Source organism: Mesoplodon mirus (genome assembly GCF_964341445.2).
Source record: "Mesoplodon mirus genome assembly, chromosome: 9".
Classification (NCBI taxonomy): Eukaryota; Metazoa; Chordata; class Mammalia; order Artiodactyla; family Ziphiidae; genus Mesoplodon; species Mesoplodon mirus.
The window spans coordinates 36,305,910-36,325,909 of record NC_138985.1 but is presented as its reverse complement, the minus strand read 5'-3'; the positions used below and the strand labels follow the sequence as shown (position 1 = coordinate 36,325,909).

At 34.7% G+C, this 20,000-nt stretch overlaps 1 protein-coding gene across 4 annotated transcripts in view; it reads left to right on the top strand.

Annotated features, from left to right (window-relative positions):
• Positions 1–20,000, top strand: part of SEMA3A (semaphorin 3A) — a 504,012-nt gene that overhangs the window by 261,704 nt on the left and 222,308 nt on the right. For 3 of the 4 annotated variants that reach the window (XM_082632321.1, XM_082632319.1, XM_082632318.1), the window contains one exon: positions 11,776–11,968. In XM_082632321.1, the coding sequence (XP_082488447.1) occupies positions 11,857–11,968 (112 nt within the window). In that variant the 5' untranslated portion in view covers positions 11,776–11,856. Of the gene's footprint in view, positions 1–11,290; positions 11,342–11,775; positions 11,969–20,000 lie in introns of those variants that run through there. The other variant, XM_082632320.1, reaches the window with a different exon arrangement.

Here is a 20,000-nt window from a genome sequence, read left to right as displayed (position 1 = left end):
TACACTGCTTTAAAATCTTGGTAGAAAAGGTGTTCACTTAACCTCAAACTCCTCGCGGTCTCACTGTTTTAAGGCCCTCCTTACATGCGTACCCAGCCTTATTCTCTCATAGCAGTACTTCTTTAGTTCAGAACCATTGAATGGAAACCTGCCTCACCCACCAGCACCCCACTGACCTCCCAGGAAAAGGGCGACACATTTTTCCCACACCTACTTACACAGGAAGAAGGCTTACCTCTTAAATGTTATAATACCTGATATATTTAGCTTATGGGTCAGAGAACTGGGCAAGATGAAAGCCATTTGTGTCAAACCTATACCTAATGAAATTCTATTATTTAAGGATATTTCATCAACCTACTACAAAATACTTTTCTGCATATCCCACACTAGAACATAGTAATCTCTTCAGGTAAATATCATTTTTAAACTACCATATTTTTTACTCTGTTTTCTTTCTTAATAAAGCAAATTAGTCATTGACCAGTTTCTTGAATTCTGGGATTTGTTTTTCAAGCCAATCTCCACGAGTTCAGGATACATAAAATTCTTTGAAACAGTTTTTGACAAAATGGGCAGAGTGCTTCCGAAAACTTTCAGATCTCTTTCAACTTTTTGCTGTTCGTCTGAATATAACAGTTTTGACAGCCAGCTTTGTCTCCTGCTGCCGACACCATCCTTCATTCTCTCGGCATCCTTGACAATAGTCAGGAAGTCATTCACTTACATTTATGGAGGACCCATTGTGGGAAAAGAACTGCACTAGGAACTTCACAGGAAATAGGCCATAGGACCATCACCATTGAAGTTGTCCTGTAATTAAAGTGCTGTTGAAGACAAATATATTCATGATTTGTGCACTTCACTGACAGAATGAATACATAAAAACATGCCCCAAACACAATACATATGTATAGAGATTTAGCTCATAATGCATAATGAGTGTTGGGCTGACTAGAGTTAAAATAATTTATTTTGGAAGACTTTGTAGAGAATTGAATTTAAAGAGGGGACTAACCAAATTAGAGGTAGAATGAACTAGGGAAGGGGACACTTACTATAATGTTATGTTTACATAATGTATATAGAAAAAGATATCTTACCCATATTTGTTACAGTACCCAGTCACTCATTTTTATACTTGACGGAAAGGACTGTGGAAAGTATCCCAAAGCCCATTTAATGAAAACATGCACAGAAAATTAGAAAAGTAAGAGCAATTAGGGAAAACCTTTAGAGTAAATAAAAGGTCGTCTTAATTTGTATAATAAAATTCACCCAAGTAAAATTGCTGGCTTATTTCTATTTCTTTTCTAATACTTTTAAAGTATCAATGCATTGCAGAGATATTAACATTTAAATACATCAGAATGGGAAGAAAGCTAGAGTGTCAATCATGTCATTTTTATGAAATTATTCTGAAATCGTTTGAGGCAAAGGAAACGTGATCTAGCTGCTGGGGTGGCGCGCAGCCCGCCAGTGTTAGGTCCCTCGAGTGCCACATCCTGCATCTTGTTAAATGTAACTCAGTCGTCTCTATTTCAGCAAAAGGGTCTTTATTTTCATCCGGGCACTCCAGTCTTAAAGTAGGCTAAAGCTTAAGTTTGTTTAAAGCTACAATATGATTATTCCTATAAAACAATTAGTGACATTTGAACCACTTTCTGATAGACTCAATTTAGTGGGAGTCTAAGTGGCTTCCTACATTTTTTGAATGCACATTTGAAAATGCTGCTAAATACATTTGAAACAGCATTTTTTGAGGGAATACACTGGACAGATCTTTTAAATTCCATATAGGTTTATAAAACATGAGTCTTTCTTTAAAATCTGCTTAGCATATCCTAAAACTTATGTCCAGTGAATCTAGAAAGTTTTGCCATGGACTGATAGATAATTATGCAAAAATAGAAATTGTAAGTCTATTCAGATTGTGACAATTGTATTTTCATACTTCATAATGTTTTGAAATCTGGCAATTATAACAAAAATAAATATGAAAATGGACTTATTTTGTAGTTTAATATATCCATAACAATTTGTGACTCTAAATGATATTTTGGGGGTATCCATTTGTAGATTTAAGAAACTGTTCAAAGATAGTGGTATAACGTTAATCATTGTCCTGTTTCTGCCAGTGTATTTTAACAGTAATAATAAAGGTAAAGGGAAAATGTTTCTGTTGAAGCTATTATAGTAAAACATTCCACTGGAATGGAAAATTAACTTATTTACCAGCCAATCAAGATTCCCTAGTGTTCTGAAAACAGCATGAAAAACAATTCGAACAGTTAAAATACTAAATAGTGCTGTTGACCTATGAGACATAATGACTTAAAATACAAATAGTAGTAGGAAATATTCCCATAATAGTTGTACAGGTGTTTCATCTGTTGACCTAAACTGCTCTGCTTCCTAAAGTTAAGTATGACACTTATCTGGGAAAAAAATTTGCTCTGAAATGTAAATACTGATTCATGAAGCTTGCAACTTAGGTTATTTAAAAAACCACTTGCAGGTTGAGGATTTAGTGCTAATAGTGGGTCCTCTACTAATTTAAGGCTTGAGTTACCATAAAAGATACAACTCTTTCTATACTGTGTAAGCTGTGAAAGGTGGAGGATCTCAAAACCACATCTGGCCAAGTGAGTCACTGGCAGTTCGTTAAGATGTGAAATGCCGCTCTCCTTCAATTTGCAGCTGCCTAGGGTTGTAGGGCTGATTAGCGAAGGCAACTTCATGCTTGTTAGTCTAAGACAGGGCTTCTCCACTTGCTGCTGCCTTCTCTACTCTTCATATTCCCATTTAGCTATCTTATTCTTTGTGATCAAACCTCCTGCACCTGATATGTAAATTTGGTGCATTTAAAATCGAACATGTGATACTTAAAGGACAACTTTTCAACACACAGAAGTAATAGCAGCCTATGTTCTCCCTTCCTCTTTTTCATCTAACATTTGCAATGATTCTCAAAGGGTTGTCTTTTCTGTCTTCAAAAGGGCATTTTAGAATCACTGTTTTTTACCAACAATATTTACACGATACCCTGGCCCCCCGTATTCAATTCTGATGTCCAGAGGTTTGGTCAAACTCTGACTGCAGAGTCTGGCTCCATGCTCTGTGAAGGTGGAAACTCTGCCTAGGAACACTGGCTCTCTGAATGTCCTTGTACCGGGCAGTGTCAGATATGATAACTGGTTTGGTCCTAACAGCCGTTGGGAAGCTGGGAGATGCCCAATCTCATTTGTAGCCAATTATATTGCTACAAATTGTGATCTTCTGATTTAAACCCAGGTGTCCTGTCTCATATAATATATGCATTTTCACAATTGTGGTAGCTTTCTTTCCGGGAGTTTTATAAACACCACTCAATTTTTAAAATAAAAAAATAAGAACTTATTGCCATTTGAAAACACTATATATTTGGTAATACTGTAGAATGTTCATTTTGATTGATGTCCATATTAGCAACGTACTGTAATAATTTGCAGGCTATAAGAAATCTGAAGAGAGGTCTTTAATCTGAAAAGAAATCTATAATTGAATAAAAAATAATAATAACAAAAATAATTTTCCATGCTTTGAAGAAAAGACCAAACATATTTTATTTTGTGGACTATAATGTGGTTACTTTAGCAGCATTTTAAATGAACAAATTAGAACTCTATCAATGTTACTGTCTACACTCCAATCCATGTTTAGTATAAGAGTGTGGAAAACTAGTATAATTGTACCTGCAAAGAAGCTATTTCTACCAAACTATTTATTCAAATTGTGAGATTTCTGGGCCTATCTAACATATATTTCCCCTGCCCCTTTAATTAATTAATTAATCCATTAATTAATAGGTTAAACTTTACTCTGTGCCAGAGATTATGCTGAGCACTGAAAATAAAATAATGAGAAAAAGTTTCTGTTCTCTTTGAGATTAGAGTCTGTTGAGGAAATTTATTATAATATAAAGTAATAAGAGCTAAACTAGATATATGCACCTAGCACCACAGAATCATAGGGGAGAGAGCTTCTAGAAGACTCACAAAACATTGTGAAAAAAGTATGCACACCTTTTTTTTTAAAAAAGCAATCTTATATCCTGAGTCCCTAATGCAAAATCCTGATATAGGCATATTAACTTTAGGGGACTACAGTAGCCTATAATCAGGAGTAATCCAGCAAAATACATAGACAATCTGTCATCAGGTAGGGTCTTCCACAGCAATAGAGAAAATATTACTAGACAGAATGAAAACAGGTACAGGATTTGATGAAAAGAAAAGAGCAGGAGAGATGTATTATAAGTAAGTAAGTAAATAAATAAATGAATGAATGAATGAATAAATAAATCTCTCTCCCTAGACCAAAATGGGTACAGAAAGCTTTGTAGATGTTTTTTATCTTTATGGTAGAAAAATTTTTTTTAAAAAGCTAAATTGGCATTGGTTATCAGGACTGTATATCACTAATTCTCAAAAAACTTGTAATTTGTTTTACAAGACACAATGACTGACACCTAGGCAATTCTCAAAATCTTGCTGAATAAATGGGTAAATATAAAAGAAACAATTCAAGAAATAAAGTAAAATGGTTTCACATGTGACTGGATTTAAGAGTAAAGAAAAAGTATACGTATCTAAAATTGCATCTCTGGAACCAAATAAGGTGTGCTGGGTTACACACAGTAGCAAACACCTACAAACTCACATTGACAGCCCAAGAAACAGATGACCATATTTAGTTTGATTCACTCAAATTTAGTTTTCTTATTTCTCTAAGTGTTTTTATTTTAGCTTAACGGAATTGAAATAGGTTTCACAGTAATTATTGGCAGTAAATTATTTATTAATTAAATAATTATTAAATTGGCAGTAATTATTTAATATGTCAAAACAAGACCACCAAACTATCTGATTGTATCAAAAAACATCAAATGTTATTTCTACAAAATTACACAGCAAGGATTACACTTTTAAAATTTTAAGTTCAAAAATTAGTGGGCTTTTTCTTATGTATCATCAGCACATTATTACAGTTAATTGCTAAACTTTGAGATAATAGAGTTAAAAACTGTGTGAGAATACTATTTGTTGTAGTGACATTATTTTTATGCCACAAAGGGTGTTTTATAATATTCTGTCTATTAGATATTTGAGGGCCTTTCAAGTGCTTTAAGTTACTAAAGTTATTCATCAACTTTGAACAAACAAGCAAGAGACTAATCAGATTGCCATTTAACTCCTCAAGTCAAACCATTTTCAACTTGGATCTGTAATTTGAGAAGATTCAAGGCTGAGCATATTGGATGTTATTTTCTCTTATCAATACGGCATGAGAAAATGAATTTATGTTGATTGATTTGCAAAGAGACTTATTCTTTGAATATGCCCTGAGGAAAAATGGTGGAGACTTGAATTATCTTCATAAATCACTTGTAAATAATAACTGCTAACTAATAAACAAGGAGTTTCCTAATCTCTCCCATAAGGTGACAGCTGCTCCTGTAACCAAGGCAGTGAAATGAAACCTGGCATCTAATTCTAACACCAACCCCACATCACAAAAGAAAAAAATGGAGGGCATAGACTAGACCAAATGATATTTAACACTTGAAACAATACAGAATAGGGAAGAAAATAATTGAAGTCCTTTCTTCCTAACTCTTGCAATTTGGAGAAATCTGTGCCCTTGAAAAGCAGAATGCACTGTAGTTTTTGAGTCACCATCCGCCAAACAGTTGGTTTTGCCATTATAATAAACACTTTTAAGGAGCTTTAATTCTAGGCTTCAGCACTTCTGTTACCTATTGTAATCAATTTCAAACTCTTTAAAAACATTTTTAAGGAAAGAAAATAGGCTGCTTCCTAGAACATACAGATTTTAGTAAACCTACATCTGAGGTGCAACATTCTTTTCAATGGTAACAGAGGGAAACTATATGCATCTACTTTGCCTGAGTCAGATAGAAAGTAGTCCTTTAAACAATACTGCCTAGTTTCTTCACTTTGTTTTGTTTAGTACAGATCTGCTTATTTGTTTATTCAGTGAGAAACTGTGTGCTATACCTTTGCTGAAAGCAAATAACTAATAACTTCATGTCCTGAAACACTCAACAGCCAACCTGCTCATTTCATTTGTATTCCAGGGACGCCTCATTTTTTCCTCCTCACTGCCTAGCCTGTACTGATCAGTATTAACAATGGGATTTTTGTCTCACTTGAAAACTTTCTTGTTCCATTTGAGTTGAGGTGGAGACACTCTCACTTAAAAACAAAACAAAACAACCACCACAATAACAAAAAACCCAAACAGGTATTCTGGTATTTTCAGTGTTTAATTATTGCAATAGATTAATATTCTGGAAAACTGCATTCACTTATCAGATAATCTAATAAAGAAGCTGTAGTGATTACATGGCTTAACTAGGTGAAAAAGGAAAAGTCCCATGTTTAAAACATTTTGAAATGTTGAAAAATATGATCGATTTTAAAAGTCGAAAGAAAAGAGAGACTGTGGAAATGGTAAATCCTGTTCCTATAACTGGATTTTAGCCACTTTTGGCTACATAGACACTAAACATAAAATTTTATGCATCCCTTTTTTGTCATTCTCTTTGGTTCCCCCCCACAAACTTAAAAAAATTCACCTGCTAGCCCTTCGAATCAAATTCTCAAGGAAAGGGAAGCTACCACCTCACCTTACTGCTAATGAACTTCCCCTGTAATTTCTGATACCCCTTAATGGTTTAAATTTTTCTTAAAATCTAGAGCCACAGCTAATGTGACTGGCCAGTTTCTGCACCCCTGCATTGATTTAACATCTATCATGTTAATTCATTTGAAAAACAAAAAGGCTTTTATCTTGAGTCCCTATTTACCTTAAATCTCATGATGAACACTGATGTCACAAGAGAAGACATAAAACGGTTTTTTCTTAAACTGTTGCAAGTTCAGTTCTGAGGAGGGGCTAGCTTATTTTGCTGAGATCGCTGTTCATGGGTGGGTAAGAGGGAAAGAGAAGAGTTAATGCTTCCCTAGAGATTGAATTCCCTCTGCTTTTTACCAGTCCTTCCTCTCAACTCATGCTTTCACGCGTTGCTTGTCCCAAAAGCATTCACAGGGGTCAGATTTTAAAAAAAAGTTTAACTTAATTTCTTAAATATTGCTTTTAACCTGCTACCACCCACCCCCCATTCTCAGTGACTATGGCAATAGTTCTTAAATAACTACCATTTTTTGGCTAGAATGAATAGTACATCAACTATTTCGTTTTCCCAATTAATAAGATGTCTTTTGATCTTCTAAAGAATGTTTTCACCCACACAATCCTTTTTTAGAAAAAAAAAATTTAACTTCCCTGTACCAGAAAAACCCTCATTAAAAATGAATTTCCAGCATGAGATGTCAGAGCAAGGGCAAATGTTCTACTCTGATATTTGCTGTAATTCTGTTATCATAGGCCTTTCTCATATACTAATGAAGCATCCTCTTGAAGGAAAAAAAGGGAGATAGCAGATGTTGAATGGAAACTAATATAGATTTTTTTTACATGACTCAATTGAATAACACCTTGGCAAGAGTATGGAAATTTGTGTTTGTTTTTTAGTATTGGTTTCCTTCTTGGTGTTGCTTGTTAGGAGAGCTGGTTAACCAACTCCTTTTGAAATTCTTAACTTCATAATTTCTCTTAAAGAGGTCATCTACTTTTGTGGCTGGTACACCCTTTGGGGGTGTTTATCTAACCATAGTGAAACGGGGGTGGAGTGGGATTGCAGGGAGAGGCAGGTATGTTTAATGAAGTGCACCATAACATCAAGTACACTTAATCCACTCAATCTCTTAAATATATCTAAACTGTGTTTCTCCTTATATTCTTTTATGCACAAATATAGCAAGTGTTTTTACCTACTGCTCACAGAAAGTTTCAGGCTGTCTATAACCTGGGGAAGCACTTGGAATACCATCTCACAAATTAGAACAATTTCTGCTATTAAACTGCAATGTTTATTGCCATCCCAGTTTGTTTCATTAATAAATAACAAATTATAGAAAGTGGACATTTAAAAAATGTACACAGTTTTAGCTAACATATGAAAAGATCAAAAATACATTTCCAATGGAGAATTGCTTTAACATGTATCTTCTTTGACTGTACTGGTCTTTACTGAAAAAGAAGAGTTAACCAAACTGTTGTGAAGTTGGAAGAGTTGTTTCTCTAGAAAATCAAGCATGCCACCCAGAAAACTGCCTGTCAAGAGTTTTATACTTGGAAGTCTCTGTAATCCATCTCAATATGGAGTGGGGTGAGATTAAAAACTACTGATTTATTTGACAGAAATATATACAACAGCATGATCATCATATTAAACACCTGCTTAAATTTGACTCTGTAGCAGGACTTAATCACATCTGAAAACTTGAAATTTAAGAAGATATTATAAACTCAGTTGCAAGTAAATTATAGCATATGATGTAGATCGTGGGTTAGAAAATAATTGAAAATAGAGATACTGCTTTTAGAGATACTGCTTTGATACTGCAAAATAAGATTTTTCACTTTTACCTTAAAAAAACTCAATGTTAAAAGGTCAATATACTATGTATGACTTTTAAAAATGTAAATGATGCAGTAAAATCAACGGTTAATGTGGCCAATACAGCAGGCTTGACTGTGTCAGGGCTGAGGTCACAGATTCTCAGAGTAGGGAGCGATGTTCCTTGGGAGGTGAATCAAAATTCACATTTCACACATGCGGATTTTGATAGATTCTGATGACATCCACCCAAGTCCACCTCAACTTTGCATTTACCTCAATTCAGAAATAGGTTTAACCTTGGTTATCCCTCACATGTTTGGGTGTATAAGAAAAACATTGAAAATAACTTTATTTAACCCTGACCAAAGTAAATTGAGAAAGCAGTAGAAATATAATATTACAAATACTTTGGTAAGAATTTTTCAGGAAGTAGTTCCTTCCTTCCTTCCTTCCTCTCTTCCCCCCTCCCTCCCTCCCTCTCTCTCTTTCTTTCCTTCCACAATTAAAAAAATTCTATCTGTGGTCACACTTTTCTACTATTTATAATTTAATCAGTCTAGAACAGTTATGTTTACATAAAGAATTTCCTATTCTCACATTTTTTTAATTAAAAAAACTACAGATAAGTAAATATAAATGTGAATTCACTAAACTTTCAATTGTTTGAAAAGACCCAAAGATCGTAAAAATTTTAGAGGGTAAGAAAAATGTCAAATGTAAGTAAGTATATTAAAGTTTTAAAAAATTTTGTGTGTATATAAACATGGGGTGTCAGTGCTACCAAATTCCAGGCTTCAACATTAAGTTATTTATTTTACAAAATAAAGTAATTCTGTCATGATTTTGTGGTTCAAACTCCAGATTGAATATCTTTCTTCTCCATGGAGTCAATTCTGACCCTCTTTTATCTGAATTTTACTTACAACCTTTTATTTTTCCTAGACAACATCAAAATGTTTCAGGATTAGACATTATGCAAGTGAAATGGATACATTTCTAAATTTGCTTATCCTGTTTAGTTTTGACAAATATAAACTTGCTCTCCTAGTCTAGGTAACAAGAGCTGGAGAAAAATAAATATTTACAATATATATTAATGAAAATGGTACAAGTATTTAAACATATGTGGTATTTCAATAGGATAATTCATTAGTCCAGTCTTCTAAATAATCCCAAAGTGACATGAATTCCTCTGCAGAATGAATGTCTATAGAGAGTAATCCATGGAAGACAGACAAGTCTCTTGTCATTCGCAGCCTTAATCCATTGCCTAGAGCGTGAAAAGTGCTCAGGATAACAAGTGTGGGAATCAGTAAAATCAACATTATTTTTGGATTTTATTTTCTTAACAATACTGACTGATCAATAGGCTGGCGGAAACAATAGGGTCTGTTTGATGAATCAATCTAGTGAAGTAGAAAGAGAATCCCTCCTCCCCCTCCCCCATTCCCCCCCCCTTTAAATCCTCTTCATTCTCTTCCTCCTCGTCCACCTACACTCACACAAACACACGCGCCCACATACACACACACACACACACACACACAGAGGGAGAGAGGGAGGGAGAGAGGGAGAGAGGGAGTTGCTCTTTCTCTATTGGTCTATAGACATTAAGTAATGAAAGCTGTAGTGACAATGCTTAGGTCATATTTTATAAGAATACTAAACCACTTTCAATAAGTGTTTATGTTTTTAATTGTAAGACTCACCCTCTCCTTTCAGCCAAGAAATTTCCGTATTACTGAAATAGAGCTCTCTCCTCCAAATTTCTAATGTGTGCTGTATGTGGGGTTGGGGGGAGGGTGCAGAGTAGAGAGAGTTGGGAGTAAAGAAGGGAAAGTTCTGTCCTGTTGATCTTCATACACCCTTCCTCAAAAAACAAAACAAAACAAAACAAAAACCCATAAGGATATCAGCTTTGAGAAAAATTGAAAGAAAATACGAAAGGAAATTTAAACACCTCAGACAACATGCCTGTTTAGAAAAGAATTAATGGTGTTTGTATGACTGCCTGAATACATGCATATATGTCCACAGAAAATTTAGTAGCCCTTCACCAGCTCATGAAGACACAGAGATATTCTCTTTATGTTGGTCCTTGACGCCCAGCAGGGACTTTTGTGAACTTTGTCATCTTCCTCTGCCCTTTAAACCAAAACTAGGGAAGTGGCTTTAATTAATGAGATGTGATGCATTAAAAACGTTAGCCAGAGCATTCCAGGAGCTGGAAAACCATACATGTTTTTAAATTCTGAGTGTCCTTTTGAGAATCCCCTGTTGTAATTTATAATTCTCAGTGGACCTATATTTGTCTTGAGCTGATTGTTGAAATGGGCTTTACTAGGAATTTCTTCGCTGAAATTGCAGTGGGGCGGGGGAAGGGGGTGGTTGATCCAAGGGGGTTTGTTGGGAGGAGGGAATGATTGCTAACAAGGCTTTAAAACCTCCAGTGGTTAAAGTTATATTGATGAAAAGGACAGACATATATATGCGTATCCATATACGTATATAAGCATAAACATACGTATAACATACAACGCACAAGTCCAAGCAGAATTATATAATGAGCATGAGTTGGAAATTATGTAGGTAGCAGAATTCAGATTTTTTTCATCAAAATTGCACCTAAAAATGGCTATAAAGCAACGCTTGCCTTGAGAAGTAAATTTATAGCTACATGCCTTTCACAGGCACGCTGGAGTGTTCTGCTGCCGGCTCTAATCTCTACGAGATGTTTTTTGCATGTGTTGTGTGACAGGAGGGAAGAGGAGTGGGCTGAGCTCGCCTGTTCTCCCATTGTCAGCCAGTCTAGTGAGTGTTGGGAAAACCTGTCTGTGGGATCTTGTGTCATCTCTCCCTACATGTGTACAGGAAAAGTCCGCGCTGCTCACGGTTCCTCGCTCTCTCTCTTTCTCTCGCTCTCTCTGTTCCCCTTTCATTCTGCTTCCCCGGAGCCGAATGAAGCAGGCAGCAGGATTAGAGTCCGCCAGCTATCAGAAGAGTCTAGATAAAAGGAACTGCTTCTTAAGCACCACTGCTGCAGCCCTTGTTGATTTTTTTTTTCTTTCCACACAACAGTTGTGCCTCATTATCCGGTGCCTGGCTCGATTTTTTTTTTTTTTTGGAGGGTTTGAAGTTTCTGGGCTTCAGTGACTGTTACAGAAGAAGAGGTGTTAGTGTTGCCTGGAGGTCTTGATTGTCTGCATTTATGAATGAAACTGACCTAAATCACCTGTTACCTCCAGTTTCCAGATTGTTTGAACTTCTGTGGCCGCACAATACAGGACCCGAGACTGAAGCAGCATAGGACCCACAGCGTCTGCAGCATGGGCTGGTTCGCTAGGATTGTCTGTCTTTTCTGGGGAGTATTACTTACAGCAAGAGCAAACTATCAAAATGGGAAGAACAATGTGCCAAGGCTGAAATTATCCTACAAAGGTAAGTTTTTCTTTTCCTTTTATTTGGCTAGCTTTCTAATGCCCCCCTGCCCCCTGCCTTTTCATTCCTTGAACTCCCTCCCAACCTAAACCGTACAACCTTTAGTTTAACCTGGGAAACCTTTGTGATCGTGTGTGTCTTTTGGAGATGATTGAAACACTTTTTTATAAAAGCATGGCTTCTGTTGGATATATGACAATTTAAATGCAAACAAAGAACATTTAATCACATTTGCAGAGAAAAGCTGAATGCCTGGTAAATGCTGATCTATATATGTGATCATATATCCTGATAATTTTTCTGACTCTACTCGTATTAAAATATTTTTAAAAACCACTATTGCAACAATGGTCTCTTTGTAGATGTGAGTGCCTCACCTATAATAATTATTATGATAAATTATATTTTCTTAGTTTTAGACAGTAAATGGTTAATTGTCATCATGAATATTCAGTTTGTTCAAATCTGACAATCAGATGCTTAACATAAGCAGTAGATCATGGTTTGCCAAGAGAATATAAACTGGAGAGAACAGACTAGTTTTTCCACAGTGTGTTATGATTGTACAAAAGACTGTGTATTTGGCTAATTGGTGCAAAGCTAAAGCCTTTGAAATGTAATGTTATTTGATTCTATATGTACTTCAGTGAGAACTGAAGGGATACTACTTTCTAGTTGTACAGCTAGCTGTGTGAACTTCTTTTCAAAAAAAGTATAAATTTAAGAAAAAAAAAAAGCCTTATCACATGATTGGTCTGGTTACATCTTAATGTGTATGCCTGTTTTTTAATGAGGATTTTAAAGAAAATATTTGTTCTATATTTGTTTAGATAGATTTTATAGATAGATGTATAATATCATGCTAATATGGATTCCAACATGATATATATAACTTTTAATGGAAGAGAATATTTATATAACTGAGGTATTATTAAAATGGAGTTGAAGATTAAACTGTTTTAACTCAAGTAGTTTTACTCCCTAGGGTGTTGCTTTCTTATGATTCTCAAATTTCTACAGTTGGGGGTGGGGCAATAAGAAACTTCAATTATATTTCATTTTTAGCCTATAATGTGAAAGAAAATTATTACATCTATCTGTAGAGATGTCTGTCTACTATACATTGCTCTTATGCCAGAAAAGGTATTCTTTAATTTTCACATGATGAGGAACATCTCTTTCTGAGTACTCTAGTGTGAATGAGAACCACAAAATAGGAAAGACAGATGTAATTTTTCACACTTTGGATTAGAAAATTAAACACCTACTAAATGTGTTTGTTTGTATTTAGTACTTAGATAAAATACATTGAATTGGAAAATATATTTATTTTTGGTGTAATTTTTTGGGTATTAAAATGAGAATGAATTTTAAACATTAGCAAGCAGAATTGCAACTGTACTCATTATATAAGGTTTTTAAAAATAATCATATGGCACCCATTAAATATTTAACTAAATCCCAATTGTGTCTTTATATAGTAACTGTCTTTAAATTATTTTCCTGGTATATGATATTATGGTATCTGTGTTTTCATCAGTTTTTGTTTTCTATTTTTACTCTTTGAGAGTACTTCATCCAATGATTCTTAGGTTAATCGTCCACTTTCTTCAAGTTTATACTCCTCATGAGTAAGTTTTACATACGAGTTTACTTCATGAAGATGTGAATAGCTATATGCTATAATTTTGGAGTAAGTTTGAAACATGACATGCATTTTTAAAATCTACTATATTTGGAGATACTTGTCTAAGTGCTAAATAAATTGCAAAATCAGTAGGAATTGAGAATTATACTTATTTATTTTGCAAGAATTCTATTTGCATGGTAATGGATTACTCTCCATTAATAGAAGAGGCACCAGTTCTTTCTACATATTAAAAGATAGCATTTAATTAGAATAGCCCTTTGTTATATACACATGCTTTAAACTTGTCTAATGAAGTGAGTTGTGTATATTGACAAGATGTATATATTTGAAACTGTCTCTATGAGTTCTTTTTAGCAATGGTATCCATTAGAATTATTCTGCTTTCCTTTAAACCAAAAACTGTCCTACAGCTACATAACAATTCTATTGATATACCTAGAGCTTGACAATTTGGTAAAACAAGCTGTGAAATGAACAGCAAAAAGAATAATAGGGATGGCCCAAGCAATTTTTCTTCTGTCATTTTATTGGTCTGTCATTACCCTTTTGTCTCTACGTGTACACATGTTTTTCCAAAGCAACTGCCTGGTAGCCAATTGTCACTACTTTGTTTCTAAGCTGTAATAGAGAATTTTTTTTTTAGCTACTTCTTTTTCCTCCTTAATTAGATGTCAAACACAGTTAAAACATCCACTGCTTTGCCCTTAAAAATATTCCAGCATGATTCATGAAGAGTTAAATCCCTGCCAACCCTAATTTCCCATGGTCACTTGTTTTCAAAGATCCACCATTAACCCTCTCATTGCTCACGTTGCCAAGATGAAGTTTCAGGCAATCACTGTGCTTACTTTCTACTTGTCATTTTGCCTGGTAGGAGATAAAAGAGATTTGATATGTTAAATGAGAAAGAAAGAGAAGTAAGAACAAGAAGGCAGCCTTTGTAGTGGATATACATACATATCTAATAAGGTACCTCTTTACTTTCTAGGAACAGGAATTGAATAGGTGTTTTCAGGACCATCTGGAGAAGTGATAATATTAGAAAAATGGGGTAGGCTGGCTTTTCCTCTGAACCAATCTGATTTAGAATCCTTGCGGGGGAAGCAAATGTGAGAACTCTGTAAATCTCAGCAGTCACATACAAATTATCCTCAAGAAACACTCACTCAGAGATACTTTTCCCTTCCTTAAATTCATGTAATATAGCTAAATGTTGTAATGCTTCTTTTTGAAATTGATGAATAACTGTTTATTTGCCTGACAAAACTAGTCAAATTTCACTTTTCTCATGAAATACCAGATTATCATAAAATCTTCCTTTTGGAATGTGTGGTACAGTGAAGACTTCAGAAAAACCTATGGAAGTCACAAGGAAATAAATTAGGTCTGGGGTTTTAAACAAATGACAAACATTCCATCACTCAGTGTAATGAGCTTTTCCAGGACATTGTGTGCTTCAGTTTTAGTAGAAATCAAAGACACATGCAAGTCTGAATGTGACGGTGACCATGTGAATCCAAAGATTAAATCAGTGCCTTTAACTTTACCTTCATAGGGAGGACTTAGTAAACAGCCCTTAAATAAATGGTAGACATTTCAGAGGCTTTCTTTTCATACTTTGTAAAGGTTTTTGTGTTTTGTTTTTTTTCCAGAGTCAAATTGTTTAATTATTGTAAGAATGAGATGATTAGTTAAATCAAAATTCTCAGACATATCTTTTTGATAGATGATAATGTTTAATTAAAAATTATGACTTAAAACTTGCAAAACCTTTTTTATTTGCCATTATTCAATATATTATGACCACTTCAAAATTTAATTTGTATGAATAATGATTTACTAATTAAACTTGTTGACTTTTCTGGGATTTTCATTAGTCTGCCAAAGCACCAACATATATTTACATATTCACACATATATGAATAGGTGAATATACATGAAGGACAAAATTTATGTTAATATTTTAGAGTTAATAAAAACAATCTTGGCAATCTACAGGTGGTAAATTATAATAAAATACTTTACAAATAAAATTGTTATTGGTTTTAAAGAGTCATATGTTAAATTGCATATGTATATTATAGAAGACATGATATATTTTTTTAATATTTATTTTTTTATCTTTGGCTGCATTGGGTCTTCACTGCTGTGCGTGGGCTTCCTCTAGTTGCAGCGAGCAGGGACTACTCTTTGTTGTGGTGCGCGGGCTTCTCATTGCAGTGGCTTCTCTTGTTGCAGAGCACGGGCTCTAGGTGCACGGGCTTCAGTAGTTGTGGCATGCAGGCTCAGTAGTTGTGGCTTGCGAGCTCTAGAGAGCAGTCTCAATAGTTGTGGCGCACGGGCTTAGTTGCTCCACGGCATGTGGGATCTTCCCGGACCAGGGCTCGAACCCGTGTTCCCTGCACTGGCAGGCAGATTCTTAACCACTGCGCCACCAGGGAAGCCCCAGGCATGATCTTTTGAGTCTCATGAAAAGTCTTCATGAATATCTCAAGTATTCAAATAATAATATAAAATGGAATTTGTCTTATACTGGAAATCTCCTCATAGCTAAAATGGAACGTGTCTTTGAAAAGTAGGGTAATAACATATATATTTTCACAGAGCAAAGACATTATAAATTCTTTGCAATACCTTATCTCCAGTAGTCACTGCATATATGGCATCAGATCTCTTATTTGCTGATTCTTATTTAGCATGGCCTTTTCTTCCCAAATTCTATTAACTTAAAAAATCATATTTTGGTTCTGAAGTCTTTGATTTGAGCATGCTGAAAACTAGAACTTTTTATTTATCTACTTGACAAGTATATCCAGGCAAAATAATAAAAAACAAAATAAAACGAAATGCACAGTATCACATCTTGCGATCCAGTGCGGGTCAGATCAAATGAGAGCTAGTGAAAGTCTCCAGTTTGAGGCTTCTCTGTTTGGAGCTGCCAACCAGATTGGCCTTTGAAATAATAACTTATCAGTGCAGACTTTGGCAAGTAAGAAAATGACTGAGACCACAAAACCACCCCATGTAAGATAACCCACCAACTTTTGATAATGATGTGCAGTCTTTAATAGCTTAAGGAAACCTGAATACTGAAGAGATGAATTTTCCAATTCTAACTTTTTTAGGTTGTTATTTCTCTTCATATAAATTGTTTCCTAGACTCCACTATTGTCAGTGATATGAAATGCCTAAATATTTAGGCAACTAAATAGAGGTATAGATCTGTGATAACTAATTTTTCTTTGTTTTCTTTTTTTCATTATCATACATCAATCAAACATGATTTAAAATATGTTGTGATTTTCAGTCTATTATATTTAAATTCTATATTGAAGAATTAATGCTATTAAAGGATTTTTCAGGAATAAATTTAATTGGAATCCATCAGTATGATTGCATATGATCCTAGTAACAAAATAAAAGTTAAAGTGTTGGTTTCAGAGCATAATGTATTTCTATTTAGTGTGAATATATAATTGTATTTGAGATGTGAGCTTTAAGTAACTTATAAAGTTATCAAGAACTTAAAGTCAGCTGTAAGGAAGTGTGTGGTTTACCTTCTTATCCCAGTTTCTCTCATTTAAACTTCAGTGGTACACCTACATATCACTGTTCCCAAGATCAAAATATCACACACACCTTTACATCATTTTGGAGAACTGTGAAATCTAAAGTCAGGACTATTTTAAATAGAATTTATACTTGAGTTTTTAAAAATCTTCCAGTACTGAAATAAATTTTTAACTGATCATTATCTATAGCATTCATTTACAAAGTCATGATATTATAGCATAGAGAGTTACATATTAATTGATGAAGACATTGCACTTATCAAACCTTCATGAAAAGAAAAACCTATGATAAAATGATCCATTAATGCAAAGCTCTAAGTAAAATCTCCAAAACTCATGACAGTATCTTAGTTCATGCGGTGAAAGCTGATTTTAAAAAGACCAGCAGTTGTAAACATAAGTTAGAACCAGTGTGAATCTTGGGATGGATTTTACCCTTCATGACTTCTAAGGTGCTGTTTAAAGGAACTACCATGATTTGCAGTTCTATGCTTCCACTAATAGGTGGCACTAGCAATTTGAGACAGTTCTTTCATTAGTTTGGAAATGGGAAGGCTGCTAGGATAAATACACACAGAGTAGTGTGTGGAGGTCAAGCTTGGAAAAACTGGCACGAGAGTCAGGATACGTAACAAGCACAAAGCAGAAGCATTAGTTAAAATGGAATTTGCTACAGAATTTGATGTGCTCTTTGCATTTATTGGTACCTTCTGACCGTCAAAAGGTAGATTGTTGTAACCAAAATTAAATAAATAATGTAATTTAACTTAAATGAGAATTTACATGTGCAATTGGTCTATAAAATGTAAACAAAATAATGAGTGAAGTAGTAGTAACAGACAGTCGGAGTGATGGAAGGACAATGTCCTGTGGATATGAATAAATAATACATATATAATTATTTTAAGCCTGAATCATAAAGTGCACTTAACAGGAGCGAGGCAGCCTGCCTGTGGCACATTATCACCATCATTTATAATTGGAGAGTGGCTAGTTGAGAAGGTAAAATAATGTTTAGAAAATTACATTTGGTATATTTTTAAAAGAATGACTCCTTTAGATTTGTAGGTTATTTAAAATTATTATCACAATTAAACATACCAAAGAACCAATAAATTCTATCTGACACAAAGAAGTCTAAATGTCTTCAGTTACTATCTCCTTCTATTGCCAAAACATAAACATCAGTATAAATAGAGAATTTGCACACTATTTCCAGACAGTAACAAAGCTGGACTCTGTCAAACCCAGGATAAGAGGATATACAATTTATACTTGAATTAGGGAATAAAGATAAGTAAAAATAAAATTCTGTTGAATAAATATGAAGAATGAATTGGTCTTAGTATTTTCTACAAGCTTAGAGTAAAACTGAAAGGGACCACGAATTTAGGGAGTCTTGTCGTCTCTTGAATGAGTCATTAAAACTACATTTCCAGGTTTCCTTTGCTTGAAGAGATGTGCCGTGGGAAACAATGTTGACCAAAACTTTACAGTAACTTAATTTGTTACTGCAATCATAAACATGTCTTTGGATAAAATATAACATCACCCAGTTGAGTCTTCATCAGCAAACTAAATGAAGTGTAGTTCTATTGAATATGTCCAATGAGTTCTTTAGTCCAGAAAACTACTTATGTGGATCATCTTTGTTGTGTCAGATTGTGAGGTTCTAAGGCTAGATTGTATGCTTTTTCATTGGTATTATCTCAAAGGCTAGCACAGTCACTCATTGAATGAACTTGTGCTTCATTGGATACACCTTGTTTTTTTTTTTTTTTACATCTTTATTGGAGTATAATTGCTTTACAATGGTGTGTTAGTTTCTGCTTTATAACAAAGTGAATCAGTTATACATATACATATGTTCCCATATCTCTTCCCTCTTGCGTCTCCCTCCCTCCCACCCTCCCTATACCACCCCTCCATGCAGTCACAAAGCACTGAGCTGATCTCCTTGTGCTATGCGGCTGCTTCCGTATGCTAACACCTTGTTTTTAAACGCAAATTATACCTGTTTATAAGTGAGTACAAAATTAATGCAAATCTGTAATAAATCAATTCATTATAAGTGAATAGTACATTATAATGTGGTAGAGAAAGTAAAGTCAGTTCTAAATGCTAAGGTAGGAGGATATCAGTGGAGGCATTTAGATGCACGCAAAGGGCAGTGGTATCTCCACAAATAGTCTCCTCTGAGCCAAGCCTATTCCAGCACTGAATCAGAAAGTGTCTGGGTCACCTTTGTTTGCCTGCAGGTAGGAGATGGAAAATATATAACAATAAATGCATGTTAGAAGACTCTAGGAGAGAAATTATTTCATTCCTTTCAACAAATACCCTGAGTTTCCTTATTATTGTATCTCAGTACACACAACAAGAAAAGAAAGTGAGTGAGACGATTCTAAAATCAAATAGTGGCTAAACACATACTGTCTCTTCATCACTCTTACTGCATCTGGATTTTTGTGTGGAACAAACCAGTCCTACCAAACAAAGTTGAAAATACAATCGTTTAAAAGTTTAAATTGACTAGATTTCATTGTCCACACTTTGGGGAGAATCCTGGCTTTGCTCTCTGACAACTTGCTAAGATTAGTGTTGCAGAGCCTTCCTTGCTGCTTCTTACCCTTGATTCCACTTATCAAGAGCAGCAGTTACTCATTGCCCCTTGCTTTTCATCTCCAAGTAAGCCTCTGTCTTACTTTGGCTCTGTGCTCTATGGCCTGGGACCACCACCTGCTTCCATCCTCAGCCTTTGCTCCCAAACCCCACCTGCCCAGGAGAGTAGATGTGATAAGAAAGAGCC